A 17,201-nucleotide genomic window follows, 5' to 3' on the forward strand; every position below is an offset into this window, starting at 1 on the left:
GCCAGCACTGGGGGGAATCGGCAAAGACCTCTCACCTTACAGCAACATACTTTTCTTTCTTTCTTGCATATATATGTGTATAAGTACTAAAGTGAGACTGATAATGATACTTGTGTCAAGTCTCTCCCCATACTTGTATATATGTTATTTGGAGACCTTTTGATTACTGGCTTACAAGACTACAATCCAGCTGATTGACCAGTGACTCCTTACGTCACTTACTTTGTACATATAGGTTAGGTCCCCTGTTGGGACATAGTTTGTGAACAAATATTACCTGTACTCCCATTCGGTTTGTTTATGCATTTTAACATTTAATACAGAGTTTGTGGTATGTATATTGAGTGGGGTATTGTACTGTATTAAATAGGCCTATTTTTAACATTGAGTCTCAAACAACCATAAAGCACACTTACCTGGCATCAGCTTATCCCTCTGTGGGTGCCAGATAACTGTGACTCTACTGTAAATGTTTTTTTCTTTTCTCTTTTTCACATGGTTCTGGTAAGCCTGCTTTTCTGTTGGTGTGGTGGTGGAACACAGACTTGAGAATCCACGAGTGCTGAAGTGATTCTGGAGATTATACCATATTGCCTGTGCGTTTTGGACAGACATTTTTGTAGTATATTTCAGTTAAAAGCTGTTATTTTGAATGTAGCCCCATCATCGCACACAATAGGTGTGAGAAAGGTGCTGGTTTAGCATGTTTAGTAGTAGAGAGGTTTTCATTCTTCTTAGAGAAGGTGATCTCAAGGCCTGGTACACACCTGGGATAAAGGTCACCCATAGCAAACTTTCATGACTGGTTCAGGTGACATGTTTTCCAAGTGGTATACAGATGAGTGGCCTGCCGAGCATCCAATCCTGTCCATGGAAGAGCAGATGTATTGCTGTACTTTAAAGCAGTAATTACAGTAGTGGCCAGCCAAGCACTTCCAGTGTTTTCCATCACAACCGACACACACAAATGACCCAAAAAATCTAGCGTGTGTGCTAAGCTCAAGATTGGTGGAATCTCAGCTTTAATTTTGGTGGTATTTAGGGAGCTAGTCCTCACCTGCAATCCCAATCACAAGAATATAATTGATCTATTGATGGCATTTCATAGGTTTCTTGGTCCAGGTGGATAAACAGGCCCTCTCCATGCTTGACATTAATAGATTTACATCCTACGGCACAAACCCTGATCCCATCATTGTTCTCCTCTGCAGTAGGTGGGGCATATGCAGAATAGTTATGGGGTGGGTCATGCTGATATTTTTGCTGGGTCGGTAAAATGTTGCCTGAGTGAATTATGGTTGGAAGGATTGATGCAGGGACGGGTCTGTAGAGTCAGACTGACCTCCATTTCTCCACAGATGTCCAGAAGAAGCTGCAGCAGGCCAAGAAGAAGCTGGAGGATAGCAAGACAAGGAAGGAGAAGCTTGAATCTGATCTGAGGTCTGTCATGGAGAAACTCAGCATGACACGAGGTAGGACTATCTAAAGAATTATCATTGCAGCCAAAGATTAAAGATCCCCTCCCCCAACTGAAGTGACCAGTATGGGATTAGCATTCTTTTTTTTTTTTTTTTTTTTTTCTTTTTTAAACTCAGCACACAGACCCAAATTCATGAGTAATCAGTTACTTGGGGCGTTAGCAGTTTCTTTTCTTGCCATACCCCTAAACTGAAATGTGTGATCATCATAGTTTATTCATCATAGTTTAGCAAGAGTTAAATATGCATATCAGTGACTTTCTTCACCCTTAAGCCCTTATTCCTCACCGTTAAATCACTGTTGCTGAGTCAGTTATCCAGTTATTCTTCTAGTAAACATTTACACCAACAACAACCTACATTTACTCCTCTCATATCTCCAGCCTCTCTCTTTAGAGGCCACTTATACCTTGCAAAGACATCCAACAACCTCAAGCAACCCCAGACGAGCCCATCACAATCATCCCACCATCCGCCCCTTCCCAGGAGCCCACCACCTCCCTCCACCACCAAACAACACCACATCCCTCCAGCCCAAACATCCCTCACCAACAACTCTCAACTCTCAGCTCCGGCCCTCCCCAAAGGAAAGCCTAGCTGAGATTAGCTGTAAGGCTTCTCCATATTTCTTCTACTCCAGCCGCCCTACCCAGTTCCTTATTTTTACACAATTCATCCATCCTAGCAAGCCATTCTCCTATATCTAACCTGGCCGGATTTTTCCAATTATTAGCTATAATGCTTTTAGCAACTATCGTGCCATATTCTTTAATCAAGGAGCATCCAAGGCTTTCTTTTTTAGCTGTGTAACTAAGGATTGCTTCATTCGGTGACAGTTCAAACTTTTCTTTTAGCAATCTCTCCGCCAGGAGGATGATGTCATCCCAGAATTTTCTAACTATCGGGCATAGCCACCACATATGTAACATACCTCCATCCCCCTGTCCACATCTCCAGCACATCACCTGTGATGTGCGGGATTAGCATTCTGTGCGCATGCGGATAAGCCTTATAGGTTCAGGTCCTTAAACTGTACCCGAGGCAAACCTAAGGTTAAAAAACTTTCTTAACTAGGTAGAGGGAAGCCCATGTATCCCAGAAATAAATCTGATAGGGGCTTGTCGGCTTTCTGATCACGACCGCGCTCCTCTACATGCACAGGCTTGGCAATACTGCCCCTGTGTAAGTACAGCTATGCCTGTGCAGTAAGTCAGAGCTGCTCGTGCGGCTTCATGCTACTATGCAGTACGACTGCGCTCTTACATGAAGATGAGCGTGGTTGTAATCTTCAGGAAGTTCCGGGGCAGTAATGGTAGGCGTGAGGAGGACGTGGGAAGCATCTGCAGGATCCAGAGGCTTCCCTCTTCTTAGGTAAGTATCTGTTTTTTGACCTTAGATTTGACTCGGGTTCACTTTAAAGTCAACTGAGCACCCACGTGGGAGCCATCTTCTTTTCCGCAGAGAGCACTGACCTGCCCTGGTAGAAAAACCCGATCCCAGTTGGGTTCACAGGCACATGCACAGTAGCACGGCCCAGATCAGGCTCGGCTTTTTCTGCTGAAGCCCGAGTGGGTCTGTACTACTGCGCTTGTCAATGGTTTTGTGGAGGGGACAGTGGAAGAATGGCGAGGAAGAGCAGGACAGGGGAGGCCTCTGGATTATCCACAGGTTCCTTTCTACCTAGGTAAGTACCTTAAATTGGGCAATTTATTCCCTACTGGTTTCCTTGAAAGTTTGATTTTTAACATTGTAAAACAAAATAAGACAATGTTATTCCTGGAAAGTCCTATTTAGCATTAGGACTATAGATGCCATTGTTTTTCTCATCAGGTTTGCTGTAATTGTTCCCCTGTTGGTGGTGTAGTTACAGCCCCAGCAGCTTCTCCGGGGTAGACTTTGTGTTGCACAGGTGGGAATGGCCGTGTTTTTCTTTGTGTCACAGATAATGTGTCGGATGACTTGGCTCGCACCATGACCAAATCTGCCGAGGCAAACAGCACCGCCGGCAAGGTGGAGGCCACGCTGACGGACATTAAGAAGAATCTGGAGCAGTGGAAGAAGAAGTACGGGAACATGCGCAACGAGGACGTCAACAAGGCCGTCCAAGAGGCAACGTCTTCAGGTCAGCAGCATTCCCACTCTCTCTACATCAGCCAATCGAGTGCTAGATTATACTGTTTTATGCACAGCCAATCAGCTGCTAGATTAGCAAGTTTTATTTACAGCCTATCAGGTGCTAGATGACAGTGTCTTATTCACAGCCACTCAGGTGCTAAATTACAGTGTCTTATTCATGGTGAATCAGGTGCTAGATTAGTGTCTTATTCACAGCCAATCAGGTGCTAAATTACAGTATCTTATATTCACAGCCAGTCAGGTGCTAAATTACAGTGTCTTATTCACAGCCAATCAGGGGCTAGATTATAGTGTCTTATTCACAGCCAATCAGGTGCTAGATTACAGTGTTTTATTCACAGCCAATCAGGTGCTAAATTACAGTGTCTTATTCACAGTGTCTTACTCACAGCCAATCAGGTGCTAGATCACAGTGTCTTATGCTAGGTACACACCATACAATTATTTGGCAGATTCACCTGCCAGATCAACCATTTCCAACATGTCCAATCTGATTTTGGACCGCTTTTTCAATTTTCCAATCGATTTTCGTTCAGTTCTATGATCAAAAAAAGATTGGAAAATCAAAAAATCAATCGAAATTCAGATGGGACATGTCGGAAATAATCAATCTTGCAGGTAAATTTGCCAGAAAATTGTATGGTGTGTACCTAGCATAATATTCACAGCCAATCAGGTGCTAGATCACAGTGTCTTATATTCACAGCCAATCATGTACTAGATCACAGTGTCTTATATTCGCAGCCAATCAGGTGCTAGGTTACAGCATTTTATTTACAGCCAGTCAGGTGCTAAATTACAGTGTCTTATTCACAGGCTTGCCAGGAAGATAGAACACTTAATTCATTAGCCATCTTGCTCTGCGGTAAAAGCCTCCATGTATGGAGATAAGCTGAGTTAAAAACATAGAAATGACACACATGCATGTATGTATACTGTACCATCTGTGACTTCACCCATATATTTAGCATGTTCTTATTTTATACACTCAATATGTGACCCTCCCGCATACAAACAAGCATTGTCACTAATATGATTGCATCCGAATGCAGGATAATGAATACATTTACCTACATGAATGCGGGCCCTAATGCCCACTACACACCATACATTTTTCCTGTTATATCCCTGGGACATTTCCCATCACTCAATCATTTCTAGCATTTCCAATCGAGAAAATGATTGATTTTGTGATCAGTATGCGCGTTAGCTCTGTCCCACTCAGGCTCTGGTGAAAATTGCAGTCAATTTAGACTGTGCTACTGCACAGGTGCAGACGACCCGCACCTGCTTAGTGGGGCGTAGTGGGGTGCAGACGACCCACACCTGCGTAGTGGCGTAGATCCTATCTAGCCCAGAGTTTTCCTGAAAAAAGCTGAGCGGAACGGAGCTACCATGCATGGCGCCGACAAGCTGAATTTTAGGGGTCCAAGCTCTCGGGCGGGGGGAAGCCTCTTTAAGATCCAGAGGCTACCCCCTTCTGAGGTGAGTACCTCATAGGGACACTTTTATTTTGCTACAGGTACACTTTAACGACCCTGGTAAGTAGAATATTTATTTTAGACCAGAGCGTGGACACTTAGGCAAGCCCAGAATATATGTGTCAGAGTGCCGCCAGCGTGGCATCCTGTGAAGCACATTTCAGAGATTGTATGATCTAGCATGTGGAGTCTCATGGTGGTTAGGTAGGTTTTGTGAAGAAGTCGGAGTGATATGTCTATGTGGGTGCAGAAAGAAATAAATGTGGTTCTTGTCTCCTTGTGTTCCGTGTGTAGTGTCCAGCCTGGAGAACACCATTCCACTCCTCCTGGATAAACTCAACAAGCTGGAGAGCCGACAGGGACAGAACGGCAGCATCTCGGACAGCATCCAGCGAATCCGCCAGCTGATCTCTCAGGCCAGAGACGCAGCCAGCAAGGTGAGGGGACGGCCATGGCCAGGGGTGGGAGCTAGTCTGCAGCATAAACTACATGTCTCATGTCTGAGAAGTTACAGAGACATATGCTGGGAATACACATTTTGTTTTTGGCGCTCGATTCTCCGCTCGATCGATTCTGCAGTCGATTCTTTTCCGCTCGTTTTTCTTATCTTTTTCCATTCACTTCTATCAGAAATCGAGCACTGAAAGGATCGAAAGGGAGATCGGACATGTCGGAAATTATCTAGCGAACCATCTAATCACCTCAAAAACGAACCGTGTATTCCCAGCATTAAGTAGATCTAATGAGAGCTGAGCTCCTGTTCATCACTGTTGGTTATGTAATCCATCCATCGCATTAAAGGGCAATAATCGATTCTTCAAAGGTCAAAGAGGAAGGACTTCCTCCTGACGCTGCATTACTTTCTCCTGACAATTAATTCCCAGGATATGTCTATGAATAAAGGATATCTCTGGAATACTGTTTTCAGAGAACTGACCTCTTACAACATTATTGCCAGAAACACCTGATCTGCTGCATGCTTGTTCAGGGTCTATGGCTAAATGTATTAGAGGCAGATAATCAGCAGGATAGCCAGGTAACTGGTATTGCTTAAAAGGAAATAAATATGGCAGCCTCCAAATCACTCTCACCTTGGGTTCACATCAAAGTGTAAAAAACACTCAGTTCCCATCCAACATGCAATCCAAGTAGTGATTGGGTGTCTGGTGGTTTGGCTGTGTTTGGGTTTGTGATTTATCATAGTGCTCCAGGCCTCCCTCCAATGAGAATAGTCATAGACCCTCCTGACAGTTTGTGAGAGCGTCCTCTCACCATACTACAACACACAGCTGGTATCTTCTAACTTCTATAAAAACCCCACATGGTGACAGGAGGAGGAAGATGCAGGAACATCAGAGAAAGAACTGTAGTAAATGAAGGAATGCACATCACAATAGCACACAGTGCCAGCGTGGTATACTTAGTTCAGTTAAAGCACTAATTCTAGGAAAACAACCCCAGCAAATCTCTTAGCTACAGGGGAGAAGCCCCTATGCCTGCAGGGGGCCCCAGAGCTGTAAGGGGGCCCCAACTACTACTTCACTCCCTCAGATAAAGGGGTCTATCCTTCAGATCAGGTGTTTTTGTGGCTACATTTCTTATGGGTGTGAAGGTTATGATACCCACTCTTATGCCCCTGCTTGTATCTCCCGGTGACATGCCTGTGTCTGTCCTCCAGGTTAAAGTTCCAGTGAAGTTTAATGGCAGTTCTGGGGTTCAGCTGCGTACGCCGAGCAACCTGCACGACCTGGCGGCCTACATCTCTCTGAAGCTGCACATCCAAAACCCGACACCACTGATGAAGAAGAAGCGCCAGGCTGAATATGAGCAGACGCGTTTCGTGATGTTCCTGGGAAATAAAGATGTAAGTATGCAGTGTGTCCTTTAGTAAACAGCCCTGGTTAATTGCTAAAATGTACTATCCCATTGCTGATTCCTCAGTAACAGCGCTCCTGTTTGCTTCACAGGGTAAGGGAGATTACTTTGGGCTGGTCCTGAGGGGAAATAGGCTGCAGTGCATCTACCGGCTGGGGAACCAGGAACACACTGTCTTGACAGCTAACGAGGACATCAAAGAGCAGTTTGTCACTGTGGTCATAGAAAGGTGAGCAGTCCTCTTTTTCAGGTGACAATATCAGCGGTGTATATATTTGTTTAAGTGAAATTCCAGCCCAATTGATTTTCATTAAGTAATCATTTTAGTTGATAGTCTGTAGGGAATGTAGATGTCGCCTGACACCATCTCTTCAACTGGTAAGTTGAATAATCTGTGGTTTACTTCTGTTGCAGTTCCTGTTGCAGGTTTCCTTGAGAGAGTTCCTGCACTTCCTCCCCTACATTTCCTTGCAGCGGGACATTTCAGCTCCTCCCCTCTCATCTCCTTGCAGCAGGACATTCCAGCTCGACTCCTTTCAGCAGCTCATCCCTTCTCATCACCTTGCAGCAGGACATTCCAGCTCCTCTCATCTCCTTGCAGCAGGACATTCCATCTCGACTCCTTGCAGCAGGACATTCCAGCTCTTCCCCTCTCATCTCCCTGCAGCAGGATATTCCAGCTCCTCCCCTCTCACCTCCTCCACTCTCATCTGCTTGCAGCAGGACATTCCAGCTTATCTCCTTTCAGCAGGACATTTCACCTTCTCCCCTCTCATCTCCTTGGTGCTGGACAGCTCCTGCTCATCCCCTCTCATCTCCTCACAGCAGGACAGCTGCTGCTCCTTCCCTCTCATTTCATTGCTGCAGAACAGCTCCTACTCCTCCTGTCTCATCTCCTTGCAGCAGGACATTCCAGCTCCTCCCCTCTCATCTCCTTTTAGCAGGACATTTCAGCTCCTCCCCTCTCATCTCCTTGCTGCTGGACAGCTCCTGCTCCTTCCCTCTCATTTCCTTGCTGCACAACAGCTCCTACTCCCCCCCCCCCCTCTCATCTCCTTGCAGCAGGACATTCCAGCTCATCCCCTCTCATCTCCTTTCAGCAGGACATTTCAGCTTCTCCCATCTCATCTCCTTGCTGCTGGACAGCTCCTGCTCCTCCCCTCTCATCTCCTCACAGCAGGACATTCCAGCTTCTCCCCTCTCATCTCCTTGCTGCTGGTCAGCTCCTGCTCCTCCCCTCTCATCTCCTTGCCGCAGGGCATTTCAGCTCCATCTCTCTCATCTCCTTGCTGCAGGACAGCTCCTGCTTCTCCTTTATCATCTCCTCGCAGCAGGACATTCCAGCTCCTCCCCTCATCTCCTTGAAGCAGGAACTTCCAGCTCCTCCCCTCTTATCTTCTTTCAGCAGGACATTCCAGCTCTTACCCTCTCATCTCCATTCAACAGGATATTACAACTCCTCCCCTCTCATCTCCTTGCTGCTGGACAGCTCCTGCTCATCCCCTCTCATCTCCTTGCTGCAGAACAGCTCCTGCTCCTCCCCTCTCATCTCCTCCTAGCATGACAGCTCCTACTCCTCCCCTCTCATCTCCTTGCAGCAGGGCATTCCAGCTCCATCTCTCTCATCTCCTTGCTGCAGGACAGCTCCTGCTCCTCTCCTATCATCTCCTCGCAGCAGGACATTCCAGCTCCTCCCCTCATCTCCTTGAAGCAGGGCATTCCAGCTCCATCTCTCTCATCTCCTTGCTGCAGGACAGCTCCTTCTCCTCTCCTATCATCTCCTCGCAGCAGGACATTCCAGCTCCTCCCCTTATCTCCTTGAAGCAGGAACTTCCAGCTCCTCCCCTCTTATCTCCATTCAGCAGGATATTACAGCCCCTCCCCTCTCATCTCCTTACAGTAGGACAGCTCCTGCTCCTCCCCTCATTTCCTTGCTCTAGGACAATCCAGCTCCTCCCCTCTCATCTCTTTAAAAAATGACAACTTCTGTTCCTCCCCTCTCATCTCCTTGCAGCAGGGACAGCTCCTGCTCCTGCCCTCTCATCTCCTCACAGCAGGACAGCTCCTGCTCCTCCCCTCTCATCTCCTCGCAGCAGGAAAGCTCCTGCGCCTCCCCTCTCATCTCATTGCTGCAGTTTAACTCCTCCCCTTTCATTTCCTTGCAGCAGGACAACTCCTGATGATGATGATGACGTAGTTTGGATGGATATAAGAAGAGTTTTGTGAGCCGATGTGTTTTGGGCTTGCAGTCCTGACTCTGTAGTGGAAATCATGTTTAATCCTTTGTCTGTCTGTTCTCTCCCGACAGGATCCTACAGTATGGCCAGATGTCCATCTTTGTGACAAAGGACAACAGTCTGCACGAGATCAAAGGAGACAGCACTGCCAGCGGGGAGCAGGGTCTGCTGAACCTGGACCCCCAGAACGTGGTGTTCTATGTCGGAGGCTACCCAGCAGGCTTCAGGGTACATGAGCTAGTGCCAAATTATTTGTATCAAGCTCGCGACTAGGAGTTTTACAGGGGCAGCCCCATATGTAGGGTGCTCTACAAATCTCACCACAAGGGGCAGCACCTTACTGAGTGTTACAGGGACAGCCCCATATGTAGGGTGCTCTACAAATCTCACCACAAGGGGCAGCATCTTACTGAGTGTTACAGGGGCAGCCCCATATGTAGGGTGCTCTACAAATCTTACCACAAGGGGCAGCACCTTACTGAGTGTTACAGGGGCAGCCCCATATGTAGGGTGCTCTACAAATCTCACCACAAGGGGCAGCACCTTACTGAGTGATCTTCATGATCTTTTATGGACCTAGGTCTTGACAGTTTCCTGTTGTTCCTGTTTCTAACTGACAAAGCAGCCAATATCTCCCTCTGTGCATATGTATATCTATAAAAAAAAACTTTTAGCCTATCACATTGTTAGGGGCTTTGGTTACAGATAATGGCAGTCGGTGCTGTGTAGCTTTTTCTTGTCTGCCAGTAGTAAAGATGATGACCTATAGGCTGATTGTGGATCAAACAATGTGAACAAATTTAATGGCGATTATCAATCATTTCTTTATCTCTCTAACTTCTCACTTTGCAATGTATTGATTGACTTTTTTTCCCTTTTCACTAAAGCTCCTCTTTATTTACTGCAAAAATTGCAAAACAAGCTTGAAATGTACAAAATAGTCTGCACTGATAATTAATGCAAATTTACTATTCTGTCCATAAAAAAAATGGGAGAGCCAGTTAGAGCTTATGGGGAATAATTCTCAATTCCCCATGTGAATGATGCATTCATTTCGGACACTGGCTGCAGTAAGACGGTCACTTCGCATTGTGGCCAACAGATATTGTACAGTATATGTTACGGCCAGAACCCGAAGTCTGGCCACTTCGGTTCTGGCCGTAACATATACTGTACAATATCTGTTGTTCTACAGTATAATACACACATCTACAAAATATAACTCAGCTAATAACCGTATTCTGTTCCAGCAGGCTCTGCCAGGCTCCACACACATTTCCTTTACTAAACTATAACATATCTCATTTCAGCCACCCCAATCACTGGATTATCCAAACTTCAAAGGCTGTATAGAAATGGACACCCTCAATGAGAAACCAAACAGCTTGTATGACTTCGAGAAGACATTCCAGGTGGACACATCTAAGGATAAACCATGTGCCAGGTATTTACTGACAGAAGGGGCATCCCCACACTTATTCCCTCACGCCTCCCCATTCTTCCTTCTCTCCTCCTCTCTCTCCACTCCTCCCTCTTCTCTCCTCCTCTCTCTTCTCCTCTCCTCCTCTCTCTCTTCCCCTCCTCTCTTCTCCTCCTTCTCTCTCTTCTCATCCTTCTCTCTCTTCATCTCCTCTCTCTCTTTATTCTCTCTCTGATGCTCCCTCTTCTCCTCTCTCTCTTCTCCTCCTCATCTCTCTCTTCTCCTCCCTCTTCTCTCCTCCTTCTCTCTCTTCTCCTCTCTTCCTCTCTCTCTTCTCCTCCCTCTTCTCTCCTCCTTCTCTCTCTTCTCCTCTCCCCCTCTCTCTCTTTATTTTCTCACTGCTCCTCCCTCTTCTCCTCTCTCTCTCTCTCCTCCTCTCTCTCTTCTCCTCTTCTGTCTCCTCCTTCTTTCTCTGTATTCTCTCTCTGCTCCTCACTGTTCTCCTCTCTCTCTTCTCTCTCCTCTCCTCTCTCTCTCCTCTCTCTCTCCTCTCTCTCTTCTCCTCCTCTTCTCTCTCCTCCTTCTTTTTCTGTATTCTCTCTCTGCTCCTCCCTCTCCTTCCTCTTCTCTCCTCCTCCTCTCTCTCTTTTCCCTCTTCTCTCCTCCTCTCTCTTCTCTCCTCCTCTCTCTTTTTATTCTCTCTCTGCTCATCTCTTTTCCCATCTCTTCTCTTTAATTTCTCTCTCTCCTCCTCTTCTCCTTCATTTTTCTCTCTCCTCTCCTCACTCCTCTCAGGACTCCTCTTTCCTCCCTGCCCTCTCTTCATACCTCTATCTCATCTCCCCCCTCTCCTTTTTTTCTCTCCTCACTTGTCCCTCCCCCCTTTAGTCAGAGGCCACTTCCCCCATAATAATAGATAGCCAAAGTTGCCCCTCCCCCCCCCCCCCCCCGCCAAAAAAAGCAGCCATTCGGTATAGGTAGGTAGCCAGTACAGGTAGTCACCTACAGTATGGGTAGCCAAGGTATCTCCCCAGTGTAAGTAGCCACCCCCTTAAAATGGGTTGCCACCCCCAGTTTGGGTAGCCAAAGGTGTCCCCCCACCCGTATGGGGCATTGGTGTTAGTGGGGGTATGTAGCATCCTGCTGCCCACAGTTCCCATTGCTAACACACGCAGACATGCAGATTAGCAGTGACCTGAAGAGAGGAAAGCAGCGCACAGTAACTGTGCGGCCCACTTCAAATGCAGGAAATGTACAATGACATCACTTCCGCAGCTGATATGTACCCCATGGTCACTGCCCTCTCCTCTCTGTTCATGTTGCCGCTGATCTGAGGTATATGTGTGAGTGACGGGGAGGCAGCAGCGGCCATACAACTCACAGACAGTGGGCTCTGGCAGGATGGGATGCCCCTGCTGTAGGTGAGGGCCCAAGCTGCTGCCTTTTCTGCCTGGGGCAAACACCAACCCTGCTCTTCTCTCCCATATCTTTCCTCTCCTCTTCTTGCTGTATTACAAATCAGTGGCGGACACAGCCAGCAGTGGGCCCCTGTGCAAAATTGTAATTGTGGGCCCCCTAGCCAATATATGGGCGCGGCCGTAACCGGCAAAAAATAGGAGTGGACAGAACCTGCGGCGCGTAGCGGCGCGGCAAAAAAATGGGCGTGGCAATGACCGGATGAGGGCGGAGCTAACTGTAACTTAAAGCGAACCCGGGGTGAGGGTTTATTTCCTTTTAAACAATACTAGTTGCCTGGCGGCCCTGCTGATCTATTTGGCTGCAGTAATAAACTGAATTACACCAGCAACAAGCATGCAGCTAATCTTCTCAGTTCTGACAATATTGTCAGATACCCCTGACCTGCTGCATGCTTGTTCAGGGTCTATGGTTGAAAGAATAAGAGGCAGAGGACCAGCACGGCAGCCAGGCAACTGGTATTGCTTAAAAGGAGAGAAATATGGCAGCCTCAAGATTATTCTCACCTCAGGTTCCCTTGAAAAGTGCAATGCAAAGACAGTGGGCCCAAATTTTGGTGACCCTTTCCCCAGAAAATTCACATAATTGTGCAGGTTTTCTCAAGAAAATACACATCATGTCGGCAGATATGCCCAGAAAATACGTGCAATCATGTCGGCAGATATACCCAGAAAATACGTGCAATCATTTCGGCAGATATGCCCAGAAAATACGTGCAATCAAGTCGGCAGATATGCCCAGAAAATACGTGCAATCAAGTCGGCAGATATGCCCAGAAAATACGTGCAATCAAGTCGGCAGATATGCCCAGAAAATACGTGCAATCAAGTCGGCAGATATGCCCAGAAAATACGTGCAATCATGTCGGCAGATATGCCCAGAAAATACGTGCAATCATGTCGGCAGATATGCCCAGAAAATACATGCAATCATGTCGGCAGATTTGCGCAGAAAATACATGCAATCATGTGGCAGACCTGCCCAGAACATACACCTGCTAATATAAATAAAAAAACAAAAACATTTACTCACCTGCAGCAGCAGACCTCCTGTCCCAGCCTCCATCCGGCGCGCAGCTCCCATGGGTGGTTGGGTGGATCGGTAGCCTGGTGGGTGGGTGGGTGGGTTGGTACCCTGGTGGGTGGGTAGCCTGGTGGGTAGGTAGCCTGGTGGGTGGGTTGGTAACTAGCCCGGTAGGTATCCGGGTGGGTGGTTAGGTAGGTAGCCGGGTGGGTAGGTAGGTAGCCGGGTGGGTGGTTAGGTAGGTATCCGGGTGGGTAGGTAGGTAGGAAGCCTGGTGGGTGGGTAGCCGGGTGGGTGGGTAGGTAGCCTGGTGGGTGAGTAGCCGGGTGGGTGGGTAGGCAGCCTGGTGGGTGGGTTGGTAACTAGCCCGGTAGGTAGCCGGGTGGGTGGTTAGGTAGGTAGCCGGGTGGGTAGGTAGGTAGCCGGGTGGGTGGTTAGGTAAGTAGCCAGGTGGGTAGGTAGGTAGGAAGCCTGGTGGGTGGGTAGGTAGCCGGGTGGGTAGGTAGGAAGCCTGGTGGGTGGGTAGCCGGGTGGGTAGGTGGTTAGGTAGCCGGGTGGGTAGGTAGCCTGGTGGGTGGGTAGGTAGTCGGGTGGGTAGGTGGTTAGGTAGCCGGGTGGGTAGGTAGGTAGGTAACCGGGTGGGTAGGTAGCCTGGTGGGTGGGTAGGTAGCCGGGTGGGTAGGTAGCCTGGTGGGTGGGTAGGTAGCTGGGTGGGTGGTTAGGTAGGAAGCCTGGTGGGTGAGTAGGTAGCCGGGTGGGTAGGTAGGAAGCCTGGTGGGTGGGTAGGTAGCCGGGTGGGTAGGTAGGTAGGAAGCCTGGTGGGTGGTTAGGTAGTCGGGTGGGTAGGTAGGTAGGAAGCCTGGTGGGTGGGTAGGTAGCCGGGTGGGTAGGTGGTTAGGTAGCCTGGTGGGTAGGCAGGTAGCCCTTTGAGTAGCTATCCGGGTGGGGGGCCCGACTCCTATCCTCCCTCCCTCCCTCCCTTCCTTCCTCACCTCGATATGCGCGGCGGGAGAGCGAGCGGCAAATACAGGAGGAAGTCTTTTCAGGGCTCCAGGCAGACGCTAGAGGCCCAGCCGCTTGGTCTCCAATATGTCTCCAACTCTGTCGACATATTGGAGACCAAGCGGCTGAGCCCTCTAGCGGATGCCTGGAGACCCGGATTTGCCGCTCTCCCGCCGCGCATACCGGGAGGGGGGCCCCCGAGGTGAAGGAGGGAGGGAGGGAGGATAGGAGTCGGGGCCCCCCGGGGGAAAAAAATAATAAAAAAAATATATAAAAAAAAAAAAATACTTAATGGGCCCCTGAAGAAAACGGAACTTCAGGGGCCCTCGTGCGGCTGCACGGCCGTATGTCCGCCACTGTTACAAATGTTTAGTCATGTTAATAGATTTTTCATTTTAATCAGGTCTAAATCTACTGGAGATGCCTGGCTCACTGACGGCTCATACTTCGATGGGGCTGGATATGCCCAGGTCAGCCTGGAGAACTTGTCAGGAGGGTTAAAAAGATTTGAATTGGACGTCCGGCTTGTTTCCTACAACGGCATTATCTTCTACCTGGATGCAGCGGTAAGTGAGATGACCACAGTCCAAGAGATGTCACAGATCACATGACGTCAGCCATTTTGTAAAACACGGAAGGACCCTATTGGCTTGTTAAGAACCAATGACACTAGCAATACCTGCAGCAAGGTGGAGCTACTGCAGAACTATTGTCTATAGTCATGTGCCAATTTTTTAGGGGGAAGTGAGAGTGCTAGCCACTACGCTTGTGATTTGCAGCATGCCTAATCCATCCTTTCGACTGATCAGATGAAAATAGATCGAAATAATCAATCGGAGGCCGTATTGGGACATCGATATCGGGCAAATTCGATCATTATGAGTGAATTAGATGGATATCGATGCCAAAAATCGGGTAATGTATGGACACCCGAAGAGTCATAGCAGATCCTATTCAGCCGCACCAGGTTGAGATAATACCATTATAGAGTCTCCCTGATCATCGCTGGGAAAAGCATATTATCAAGACCACCGTAGTGGTTCCCTCCCTTTCATTTTGTACCTTTATTGTCACAGGGTATACTGATGTATTATCTCACCAGTAAACAGCATATTTCATTGGATAGAGACAATATGGGAATTTCCATCAGGAGACTTCGCTTAGAGCACAGGTGTCACACACAAGGCCAAATGCTTGCCTTTTTATGTGGCTCTCCAGAGTTTCAAATGCGCATTACTGTAAGCAGCAAAAGAGCAACAGTATTCCTCCTTCCAATACAGAAAAATTCAGGTTCGGCTAGCGCACCAATATCAATATTCCAGGATGTTTATTCCTTATTGTATGCACAACATGACAATTGTTTCCGGGCCACGGAGGGTCCCCTTCATCAGATAAGTGCTCCTTCCAATACAGAGGAGCACACTGGTGACAGTTTCTGGTTAAAACATTGACAGTTTGAGTCGGGGTGCAGCAACAACCCACAGGGCCTACAGAGAAATTAGCATGGGTCCCACTCCCCACTATGCGACATGTATAACACATACACACCTTTCCCTCAACACCATGTCCTTACAGAGTAGAGCAGTGAAGCAGTGTTTACCTGCTCCAGCGATGCGCTGGGTCCCTTCTATATGCTGCAGATCTCTAGCTTCTGATCGTGTGACAGACATGCATGCAGAGCCAGAGGTGTAGAGCATGTGGCTGTCAAGGAAAATCAGCGGAGACCCAAATCAGCACTGGACCAGGTAAATATTAACCTGCTTCACTGCACTACTCTGCAGAAAGGTGAGGAGCAGCCTCCCCCCCGTTCGTCATAGTTACGCCACTTAGACTTGGTTGCTACTTCGTTTTGACCCATGACTTAGACTATTTTGGACCCTTGCTTAGAGGGTGGAGCTGAAAGTCATCCTCCCAGGAGCATCGTAGGGTGTAGAGGAAATCACTACTCTAAGCTTCAGGAATGAAAACATGGCTTCTGCCAGCTCCCCCCAGTGGTAAAGCCACAGAATAATCCGTCTGTTTTGGAAGTTTTAGACATTACGCATTAATTTTAAGTTAGTTTGTTCTAACAAGTGCTATTTTTAACCTCACCCAGTACTACTGGAATTCAATTTAAGAAGCTTTTTTCCTTTTCCGTTCTTAGGACCAGTTTTTATGCTTGGCAGCCCAGGATGGGCAGCTCGCTCTTTATTACAATTTCGGCAGTGGTACGGAGAGGGCCAAGCCGATGGACCCCAACCAGCTTCTCGTGAGCAGCTCCGGCCCCAAAGCGGTAAGACTTTCCATTCAAGGGGATCAATGCAACCCGCATAAGCCAGTAGCTGTGCAGCAGGCATATGTGATGGGTGTGGTAACACTGTGGCTTCCTTTGCAGATCCAAGTTTTCGTGGGTGTAAAGAAGAAGATATTTGTACGCCTGGAGAGAACGATGGTGTATACCGTGGAGTATGAAGAGGGAAATCTAGAGGCCTCTCCAAACTTTTATCTTGGGGGTCTTCCTCCAGACAAGCTCCCAGAGAGGTAAGTGAGAAGAGGACCTCTTCGTGTGTACATCCCCAGCTTACGTCCCCTGACTTCTCCTTCTGTGTACATCCCCTGCATACTTCCTCGACTCCTCCTCTTCCTGTGTACATCCCCTGCATACTTCCCCTGACTCCTCCTCCTCCTGTAAAATGAGAGACCGAGAGCCCAGTATAGTGTAGTAAGGCTTAAAACAACTGAGAAATGATAAATGTGAGATATATATGCTCACAAACGTGGGTTACCACTTAGGCAACCACTGTATAAGCAGGTGAGGAGATTAGACCTGTCCTCACTCAGGATTAAGATGTCACTCTCTATAGATAGGATAGAAGGGGGTGGGTCACCCTCCACCAAGGGTGGACACAGTAACGTAGAGAATGAACAGAGGCGCCAGCAGAGTAAAAATGGATAAAAGTCTTAAAAATAGCTGGGAGGCAGTGGTGGACTTACCTCCGGAAAGCAGACACGAAAGACTGTCTGAATTTATACAAACACATTTATTAAAGGCACCCCAAAGGATGCAACGCGTTTCGCAGACACAGCCCGCTTC

The 17,201-nt window shown here is 47.8% G+C and overlaps 1 protein-coding gene across 1 annotated transcript in view; it reads left to right on the forward strand.

The window, feature by feature from the left end:
* The window catches only part of LAMA5 (laminin subunit alpha 5), a 332,936-nt gene that overhangs the window by 269,591 nt on the left and 46,144 nt on the right, over nucleotides 1-17,201 (forward strand). The window contains exons 58-67 of the mRNA XM_068264501.1: nucleotides 1,359-1,472; nucleotides 3,421-3,600; nucleotides 5,390-5,532; nucleotides 6,774-6,959; nucleotides 7,063-7,199; nucleotides 9,279-9,435; nucleotides 10,518-10,651; nucleotides 14,532-14,694; nucleotides 16,272-16,400; nucleotides 16,503-16,648. Of these exons, the coding sequence (XP_068120602.1) occupies nucleotides 1,359-1,472; nucleotides 3,421-3,600; nucleotides 5,390-5,532; nucleotides 6,774-6,959; nucleotides 7,063-7,199; nucleotides 9,279-9,435; nucleotides 10,518-10,651; nucleotides 14,532-14,694; nucleotides 16,272-16,400; nucleotides 16,503-16,648 (1,489 nt within the window). The remainder of the gene's footprint in view (nucleotides 1-1,358; nucleotides 1,473-3,420; nucleotides 3,601-5,389; nucleotides 5,533-6,773; nucleotides 6,960-7,062; nucleotides 7,200-9,278; nucleotides 9,436-10,517; nucleotides 10,652-14,531; nucleotides 14,695-16,271; nucleotides 16,401-16,502; nucleotides 16,649-17,201) is intronic.

Source organism: Hyperolius riggenbachi, chromosome 12, assembly GCF_040937935.1.
Source record: "Hyperolius riggenbachi isolate aHypRig1 chromosome 12, aHypRig1.pri, whole genome shotgun sequence".
Classification (NCBI taxonomy): domain Eukaryota; kingdom Metazoa; phylum Chordata; class Amphibia; order Anura; family Hyperoliidae; genus Hyperolius; species Hyperolius riggenbachi.